This window comes from Pipistrellus kuhlii, unplaced genomic scaffold (assembly GCF_014108245.1).
Source record: "Pipistrellus kuhlii isolate mPipKuh1 unplaced genomic scaffold, mPipKuh1.p scaffold_m20_p_19, whole genome shotgun sequence".
NCBI lineage: Eukaryota > Metazoa > Chordata > Mammalia > Chiroptera > Vespertilionidae > Pipistrellus > Pipistrellus kuhlii.
The window spans coordinates 17,523,265-17,533,857 of NW_023425504.1; the positions used below are offsets into that span (position 1 = coordinate 17,523,265).

Below are 10,593 nucleotides of genomic sequence, written 5' to 3' on the forward strand. Positions count from 1 at the left end.
AATAAAAATAAAAATAAAAACAGGAGAGCATCCAACACTATGAAATGGTATTAACATATATTTGGTTACTTATTTTTGAGTTGTCTTTAATATTCACTAAAATATCATGATTAAGGACAAAGTAGAACAAAAGCTTTCATGGGGAAAGTATCAGGGGATTAGAGGTCTTGGAAAAGAAAAGACTAACATGTGACTTGAGGACTCCTCGGGTAGACAAACAACAGGAAAGAGGAACTGAACTTCTAAAATTCTGAAATGGACTACCAAGTTCAATTACAGTACAGAGTCTACATAAAGAAAATTGGTCATGAAAAGACATTAAAACATCAGATTTCCAACTGCAAAATAATCTAGGGCAAAGTGCACGAAGAGCATGGGAATAACAGAATTAAATTATTTTGATAAAGAAAACGTATATATAAGCAGTGAAGCAAAAATAGTATTACAGTGATAATCTCTGGAAAAATGTGAATACCAAAACCATGTTTTAGCAGATGATTTTATCAGGAGTATGAAGTGCAAGTGAAAACAAGAAGGAACTTTTTATTTTAATTGAAAAAATAAGAATTTCTGTGTTAGCAAAAAAAAAAAAATGGCTTTAACATAAACTGAAATGTGTGTGGGAAGGCCTGGGATTTAAGTGTAAAAAAATATAAAGGAAAAGAAATTCTAAATAGGTTCTATAGGCTTTTCCTTTTTTGTAAATACATATAATATGTAAATGCTTTTTGTAATTAAAAGTACTAAAGAAGTTTAGCAAAATGTTGAAAATTGTTGAAGCTTTCTATTGGATGCTTGAAGGTTCATTATTCTGTTCTGTTTCTTCATATGTAAGAAAAATTTCATAATAAAAAGTGTTTTTATTTTAAGTTCACATAAGAAGGTCAGCAAACTTCTTGCTGGTTTGCTATTGTTATTTATAAAGTCATAACTGCTTGAAAGCAAGAATGATGCCGTATGCATCTCTTTATATCACCCTGTGCTGAACATATTACTCTATACACAGTCATAACAGCTAGTTGGTTTTAATTAAATTGGCAAACATGAAATGCCTTTGTTTGGGGGGAGCTGGACCCACTTTATTGGAAGTGCCTTCTAACTCTGAATTTCTGTGCTATCAAGTTTGAACATATTTTCTTATGTTTAACTCACCAAGATACCAAGAAATGCATGCCAAATAATCATGTCACCTGTTAGTCTTTTCTTTCCAAATCTCAGATGAAGAGATTCCAAATTTGGCTTGTTTATAAATCACAAACCAGCAAATTGCAAGCCTTTGCTTTCCACAGTCAGCAACCGTATGGCAGGTGTTTAATCCTGTTCCACATTTGCACTATCCTTTCTTCTTTCCTAGACTATCTTGGGTATTCAGTGTGAGCTCCAGAAACAGCTCAGGAATTTCATTTCCTTGGACCAACTTCCCATGACTCCCCGATACAATGATGGACGATGCCTTGAAGGAGGGAAGCAACCAAGGTTCGCCTCTGTTCCTTCTGTTTTTGGAAAAGGTATTAAATTTGCCATCAAGGATGGCATAGTAACAGCCGACATTATAGGAGTAGCCAATGAAGATAGCAGGCGGCTTGCTGCCATTCTCAATAATGCTCATTACCTGGAAAACCTACATTTTACCATAGAAGGGAGGGACACTCACTACTTCATTAAGCTTGGGTCTCTGGAGGAAGACCTGGTGCTCATCGGTAACACTGGGGGGAGGCGGATTCTAGAGAATGGTGTCAATGTCACTGTGTCCCAGATGACTTCTGTGTTAAATGGGAGGACTAGACGGTTTGCAGATATCCAGCTCCAGCACGGGGCTCTGTGTTTCAACATCCGATATGGGACAACAGTCGAAGAGGAAAAGAATCACGTGTTGGAGATCGCCAGACAGCGCGCTGTGGCCCAGGCCTGGACTAAGGAACAAAGAAGATTGCAAGAAGGGGAAGAGGGTATTCGGGCATGGACAGAGGGGGAAAAGCAGCAGCTTTTGAGCACTGGGAGGGTACAAGGTTATGATGGGTATTTTGTTTTGTCTGTTGAGCAGTATTTAGAACTCTCTGACAGTGCCAACAATATTCACTTTATGAGACAGAGTGAAATAGGCAGGAGGTAACAAAAAAATCTCTGCCTTTGCGTCACCAAAGACTGCCTGTTTTTAAAACATAAAATGGTTTATTGTATTGGTTTTCTAGATCCAAACTCTGTATATGTAAATATGGAGGAAAAACATATCCAACTGCCTTTCAATGTGACGGAAGATGGTATTTTAATATTGTTTGTTTAAACTCTTTAAGAAATGACAGAGATTTTTAGTTCTCGTGTGGCAGTATTCAAAATAACACAAGTAAAACTGAAACAGTTAAAAACAGAAGGTTTTCAGAAAGCACCACTTTAAATTTGTCGAGCCATGCATATATGTGTGTGTGTGTGTATATATATATATATATATATATATATATATATATATATATATATGCAAATATACAGAAAGAACCCAAGGTTCTATATCTCTATTGAGACATGAAGTTTCATATTTAACTGTGGGCAGAAAAAGTGGTGCAATAGTTATCTAAACCTTGCATTTCGAAAGACTGCCAGCCCTTTCACATTTTCCAGATCTGCTATAGGACACTTCAAAGAAGTGTGAAATGTCCTCAGCCACAATCTCCTAGAGTCGAGAACCATTTGCCCTTTCTCCCTGATTATTCCTTCCTGCTTGTTAAAGTAAATGCCATGTTGTTGTGCTGTGTTTTGGCGTGTGGTGGCTGCGTTCTGTCTACCATGCTTCCCTGTGGGTGTGGTACCCAGACTGAATTGCCACAATTTGCTTGTGTGTGCGTTATACCAAGGCAGCTGGCCCATGTAACTTCTCCCATGCCACCTGTTTTGACTACATTTTGTTTTACTAAATTGTCCAGCTATATTGGTGTCATGTAAGCATAGCTTTTATTAACCTGGGTAGGAATTTCATTTATATATAGGGTGTGTTTTGGTCATAGTTTCACATTAGTGATTCAATATTTATACACTAATCCAATGGTTTTGTGCACACGAAAGGTGACTTACTACAAAGAATGATTCTGGTACAAAAAGAAAGAGAGGCTTTAGCAGGCATACATGCCTGGGATGATGATAAATTTCATTCACTACTACTGCAGAAATTCATAAGAGCCAAAACCTTTAAAAACTAGACTGAATACTAAGCTTGAAAGGAACATATCAAAGAGGAGACCAAGCTAAACATCACAGTAGTTGCTCTACATTGTTTCAGCTCAGTTATATTTATCTTTTAAATGTACCATTCTGTATTGAACATCTCCCAACCATAGTCAGGAAATTTAATTAAGTGTACCTTTTCCAACCTAAAACATTTCAACTAATTATAGAGAAGCAGACTATTATTTACCAAAATAATGTATATGGTTAGTTATTTTAGTTCTCTGCCTTTGCCCATTAAATTGCTTTAATCATATCTCCTGCCTAGGAAAATAACTATTTTCCAGGAAGGAAGTGTGATTTTCTTCTGTAATCATTTAAAAGTTGGGAAAAGATCAGGATTAGTGTTAATGTCAGCTGCAGTTTGTCAATCTCTAAGAATCCTGTAGTAAAAGAAGCCCTTGGTGATCTGGGAGATTTGTGCCCAGGGTCAAAGAGACAGTTTATAAAATGCTGTGTAATTGCAAGTTACCACGAATGAAAATGCATGACAGCGTGATGAGGCCTGTAGAAAATCCCCCTGAGCCAGCTTTAGCACTTTCATCCCGATTCTGAACACTTGCTGTGTCTAAAGGACAATTTACGATGGAATGTTACAGTATGGATTCTTTCCAGCTACTACCTAAATGCAGTGTGGTAGTCATTGCCTTGCTTTGTGATGACAGTGTCTTTGAAAAGATGCAAAGTCAGAATCCAGGCTCAGGCCAAGGTTTTTAAAGAGTCTGGCTCCTTACTGCACAAAGTAGAGTGAGGGAAAAACAAGGACCCACAGATTGTAGAGGAGGGTTTATCTAAACATTTTATTTTCAAAACCTTTATGTTGGCATTACCACATTCTTACACATGTATCGAAAGACAGTGAGAGAGAGAAAAGATTCATGATGAACTCAACTCTTGAGTTGGAAACACACCAACTCAAGAGATTACTAATCCAGACTACAATCATATTATTGGTTTTTATCCCTGTATCAGCAGTGTGTTACTGGTACAGTATTTATTCAGGATAGGATTCTAAAATGACTTAAAAACTTGTTGAAAATTTGAATACCTCCACACCAGTCTAAAAATGGACCTTAAGTTCCTAGAACCTCTGGCGTTCTTTTAAATTAATGGAAAAATCATTTGTGATCTATATATAGAGTACATTCATAACTGTGATGATGTATTTGATCACTAACCCAAGAGTCTATTTTGCTTATATTTTAAGTGATTTTAATTTTTGCAATTCACTGATGGTGTATCATTTTCAAACTGCTTAAAATATTCATTAGAAACAAATATTTGAAGATTTTACTTAATAGTAATTACCTTGAACTGTGCATTTCTAGTTTGTAATACATATTTATTTAGTTTGTGCCTTTCATTTCTGAAAGTTATATTTGTATTATATTCAGGAAATGCACTTTTTATCACTTACAGCTGTGGTTTTCATACTGCCTTGAACTATTACTGTTCTCTTTACCACTTCCAAAGTTTTTTGGAGGAAAGAGAAAAACCCCAAAAGGTTAACACAAATGAGTAGTAAATGTAAGAGAAACATTTTGGCATTTCTTATTAAGAATGTGGAGATATTGAGTATTGAGTACATTGCTTCTTATTTGGCTGAATACAAAGAATGCCTTTATTGACTGGTAGTTCTGTTTAATGACAGGACAATTCATTTGCATTTCCTGATGAAAGTAAAAGCATTTAAAGAGAAATAGTTGATGTTTCACACCCAACAGACTGGCAGCTGACATTAAACAGCCACACTCCATTCAGTCAGTTAGAGTGAGAGCACCATAGTTGGGCCCTCCTCTGAAGAACATTCTGGGCTAGAGGCCGGGAACACTCTGTGGTTGTATTCCCTGTGTTTTTTCCTAGTTAGGCCCATTTTATTTGTGCTTTTTTGTTGTTGGTTTGGTTTGTTTTTACTTTTGCACTATAGTCTAGAGATCCAAATGAGCTGAAAATTTCACAGTTTAACAGACATTTAGATACATTTATTTTTAGTTGTCATTCTAATCATTATTGATTAGAATCATGACTCCTGAAAGGGAAATAAATCCCAAATTTTAGCAAAATACTCACTATATAAATAGGCATATGTTTTATTTTTAACCCAGCAAAATAATGTATAAAATAAGTGTGTCTTTCCCTGTCAATTTATCTAGAAGATCTATAATATATAGACTATATAAATATATATATAATATATGCAGCATAGCCAAATGTATGAAAAGTTAATAATGTATAATTTGGAACTCATATGCTAAACTACATAGAGAGTCTAAAAGTAAATTATAATTTTCACAACATTTTTATTTTTCATCACTGTTGCAGTTTCACGCATTCTACCATGTTATTTCTACATTTTTCTTCTTTCTTTTCGTTCCTTTAAATTTATTTGTTTATTTATTTATTTATTTATTTATTTTTATTTTTATTTTTTTACCAGACCAGGCCCCACTATAATACTGTAACCTAAGAGAGTCTGGGCAAAGTTTTTGCATTTATGAAGATATGTTTCTGTAAGAGCAATTGTAGTGACGTTCAGTGGTAATGGAAGCAAAAGTACAGTAATCAAGTATTGAAAGAAACTTGGAGAGACTGGGGTGTATTATAGCTTATGGAAAACGGAAGGCTACAGACTGGATGCAATATTCTTGTTTTCTTGGAGAAACTCACATACACATAGCCGACCTGACTAATACTAGATTCTGACTGCTCTTCCACAGCCTTCTGTAATGTTGTTTATTCTGGGGAGGGGGGGGGGGGGAGAAAGAAAAAACACAAAAAAAAACACAAAAAAACAAAAAAGCAAAACAAAAAAATCTGGAAAACAACAAACAGCAACAAAAAAGAATTCAACCACAAAATAGTGACTGTTATGTCAGTGTGTCCTTCATGTGAAAGCTATTAAGGACCAAATATACTACTGTGTGTAAGAAGAAATTACTTCCTAAACAGTAAGTGAAAATAGTTAGAGTTAAACTTGCTGTGGATTTTGTCTTGGCCGTTGTCATCTTACATTATTTGTCAAAGGAAATGTGTTTGGCAGTTAAAAATCTTTCCTTAGATTTAGTGGTGGACTTTAACCTCTTAAATAAATGTTAGTATATCAGATTGTGTCCTTGAAAAATATTTTACTTGTATGAATCACGACAATGTCTAGATCTTTACTATTCTTCTGGCAAAAGCATCAGTAAGAGAAAAGGTGAAAAAGAGAAGTATAGCCTTTATGTCAGAAAAATATTCTTTTTAGCTGCTTACTTTCTCATGAGAAGTAAAGATGTTTACAGTGTATGCCAAGATTTTCAGTTTCTATATAACAACAGTTAGAGGTTCTAATCATACTGAAAATTGTGTTATAATGGCCTGAGCCATGTTGCTAGGAAACAATAGGTTCCAATTTTGTATTCCTGCTCTCACTCCTGTGCTGAAAAGTGACTGAATACTGTACAGGTTCATGTTCTCTGGCTGCAGTTAAATGGTCTTTTGCATTTTGCTCTGGTTTTCAGGCCAGAAGCATGCATTTTTCTACAAGAGCATCACAACAACATGCTGTACATATTTAAAGTTCAACATTATGTGTCGATATTTGAAAGAAAAAAGTACTTTGAATATTTCGTTTTTAAAAAATAAAATAGCAAATGAACGCCGTGTCCCATTTTATTCATGCGCCAAATGACCTTCTCCAGTCAGTCCGGTCACCTGAGATGAAAAGGGGCTTCCCTATCAGGGAACGATAAACCTGCACTATCTTGAAAATATAGACACAAAAATAAAAAAGGCACTAATCCTAAGCAGACATCTCTTCATTTTTATTTTTCATACAAATAGACTATCTGGCACAAATGACCATTTAATAATAATAAAAAAAAGAATAGTAGCTGTTAAATTTTAAATGCCTCTAGGCTATGACTTATAAAAAAGGTTTCTCTCCTGTTGATGTGTTTCTGGGCAATAGAAAAAATATCAAGAATTGTAAGACGGGGCTGGGGGAGAGTTAGGGCACCCAAATGCATTGGTAAAGAAATAAATGGCAGGGAGGGCAATCAGGAAAGACTCAAAAACAATAGCTCTTCTGAGTCCCTAGGTCCTGGGCAATTACAATGACCATTTGGCCCTGACTTTTGCACAGGAAGACATTTACTAGTGACACAGGGAAAGCTGGCCAACAGACATTCCCAAAAGCAACTTGATAATAATGGGGTGCAATAGTCCAAACAGTTGATTCCTGAAACTGGCTTGGAATCCTGGAATTTACAGCACTTTCTAAAATGCCCCACTGCCTTACATTCACAAATATATTCAGATACAGTGAAAAGATTCATAAAGCAAAAGACACTCCCGATTATCTCAGCACAGCCCATCAGCAAAATGCAGCATGGGGTGCTGGTGGGGATAGATATTAGTGTCATCTGGAGATATTTTTTTTCAAAATACGCATCCCACCCTCAGAGTACAAAAAGAAAGAGGCAGGCACTTCTACACAGAGAGAATTATTAGAGAGCTAAGAGATTTCTCCATATTCTCCATTCACTCTCACTTTGAGAGATCTTTGAATATCAATGTCATTCAATAGTAACAGTACTACCTTATATTTAAATAATTCTAGCACCTCAATAATCCTGTGAGTTAAGCAAGATGTCATTGTTCCTCCCTGGCAAATGCAATAATAACTCACTTAACGTAAATCTGGAAGGAAAATTCAAGTTTCATCTGTTATGTTGATGGGTCTTCTGCAGTTGATCACATTTGTTATAGCTTTCTACAAACAAATATTCATTTTAGCCCTAGCAGGTTTGGCTCAGTGAATAGAGCACCTGCAGACTGAAGGGTCCCAGGTTTGATTCCCATCAGGGGCATGTGCTTCAGTTGCAGGCTCAATCCCTGGCCCTGGTTGGGGTGTGGGCTGGAGGCAACCAATCGATGTGTCTCTCTCACATTGATGTTTCTCTCTCTGTGTCTCTCTTCCTCCCTTCTGCTCTCTCTGAAAATCAATAGAAAAATGTCCTCTGGTGAAGATATATAATATATTCATTTTTAAAGTCAAATGGCCTAATGTTGAAAATTCAGCCTTTTACTACAAGTTTGGCCAATGATCCCAAATTATGAAAGTGTCTAAACTGGGTTGTTTAACTTCACCCCTAGCTGCAAACCTGCAAACTACGAAATAATGGCATTCCATTTACTGCAAGGGCAAACATAGGCAACAAAATTGCATTTATAGTCCACTAACAGAAAGATTAGGCATCCTGTAACCTTGAAATGCCCAAGGGCAAATGTGGGTTTTATTATTAGTAGAGTCTGGAGTATGAACTCAATAAAATGAATCTAATAAAGCACAACCTGATGTCTGAACATTTTAAAGCCTTTTCTCACACTTTAAATTCTCTATGCCCATGGACAACATGGGGGTGGAGGCATATGTGGGGAGGGGTTTGGGATGGGAATGGAGGGATGAGGACAATTATGTGATAGCATAATCAATAAAAAAATTAAAAATTAATAAAAAATAAAAATAAATTCTCTATGCATTCTACCATAAATATCTTAAATCCAGCCCGTTATTTATACCAGAACACTTAATTACAGGCATTCTCTGTAGACCCACTCTACCTATGGGCTGCTACCACCAAGGTTCCCTGCCTACAACAGCCAAACTGACAATTACCTAAGCTGGTCTCCCTACTGACCTTATCTCTTAAGAAGATATTTCAGGGGAAATGAATGAGCATTTGATCAACTGTCGTGTTCCTTGTAGGCTTGCTGACATACCATTTTTTCTGAATAGAGGTGTACACTTGGGAAAATATGACATTTTTCTATCTTGACTCAGCATCTTAACGGTATATGTTAGTATGGCAATCTTTTAGATTTGGCAAGAATATGACCTTTCTGTAAAGGTGCAAGTGATGTGCCAGGAAATAGCATGGATGGTCATGCTGGGAAAGAAAAGGTGAAAAGAACTTGATGAATAAAAGGCCAGCAAAAGAAGGCAGTGGGTAAGCATATGAACTGGAAGACTTGACAGTAGCGACATCAGGGAAGCAATTACCTTTTTCAGGGAATCTGTCCAATAAAATAAGATGACCTTCATCAATGCTTTATTTAATAAATGAATAGCACCTATTTCAGAATATTTTAAAGGAATATTTTAAGACAAATTAGGTAAATAAAGCTTTCAAATATTTTATTAAAATATGAAAGACCATTAATTATTTTTAAAAGCTTTACCAAAAAAGGCTCTGATAAAGAAACAGGCAAACATAATTCATACAGTTAGGATTACTCCAAAATGAACAGATTATAGTAAAAACAGTTACACCTATTAAAAATTAAACCCAAGCTACAAATAATTAAAAAGTACCTATGCACATGCATTTTATTTTGAAAGTCAGCTTTTTAAATTCCTTTGCTAGTTAAAAGTGATGCTTTTACTTCTAGAAATGGTGAATGGTCCAGAATACATTATTGCACTTCCATACCATCCACGGAAAATGCTCAGAAATCAGATCTTGCCAACACATGGAGAGTAGCTGTGTCTCTTGGCAGTTCACTGATTATTAACCAAGCTCACAACCACCCACATACAACCCAGAATTCTAATTTATTGGTTTACAATGGAATTTAGCCTTTTCCTCTGAACCATGGACCAGAGCATCTGCATTGACTTATTCTGCCTCTAAAGACAGATGTACCTACACATCGGTCGGTGATCTCACTTACCATGTACATGTCACATTTTCTTGTTATTTTCTTGTTTTATTGTGACTGAGTTTGGTCTTTTATTGTTACTGTTTCTTGTCCAATGAACAGCGAGCTGCCTGAGTGCAAGGACCAGGTGAAAGTTTCCTTCTCCACCCCAGTGCCTATTGTGTTTGTTGAGTGAATGAATTCTCTGAGCCCTGGAGCAACTTGACATATAATCAAACCCCCAAGAGTCATGGAAACATAAAATGTGAGAAGAAAATACAAATCCTTATCATTGTGTAAAAGCTTGGCTCTCACATAGGTTGCAATCACTTGGAAAGGTTCAAAGTTAACGCAGCCGTAAGCTCTCCAATGGTCTGTAGGCCACCTAATAGGGAGACTGCTTGGAAATGAGCTCTGCTTGAGCCACCGCTGAGGAGCCACAGCTGCTGAAGCTCCCGCTTCAAAATGAGGTTTTACTTGGAGTGGCAACAATTGGGGCAGACAGAGGTAAATGAAAAGCAGTCAAGTCCACTTCATCAGATTCGCAATATAATCTCCACTCCTGTAGCATCAACTGTAAGAAATATTTAGAGCATATTTTAAATTATGGGATTTTTAAACTCCAGCTTAGTTTGTGGGTTCTACTCTCCAATATCCAAACACTAGGGAAAAAGGTGGCTTTCAGATTTTAACAGA

At 36.3% G+C, this 10,593-nt stretch overlaps 1 protein-coding gene across 1 annotated transcript in view; it reads left to right on the forward strand.

Moving 5' to 3' along the window:
- Positions 1–5,962, forward strand: part of TENM1 (teneurin transmembrane protein 1) — a 938,436-nt gene extending 932,474 nt beyond the window's left edge. Inside the window, exon 35 of the mRNA XM_036443384.2 lies at positions 1,355–5,962. Coding sequence (XP_036299277.1) covers positions 1,355–2,113 — 759 coding nt within the window. The 3' untranslated portion in view covers positions 2,114–5,962. The remainder of the gene's footprint in view (positions 1–1,354) is intronic.
- Positions 5,963–10,593: the final 4,631 nt, after the last annotated feature.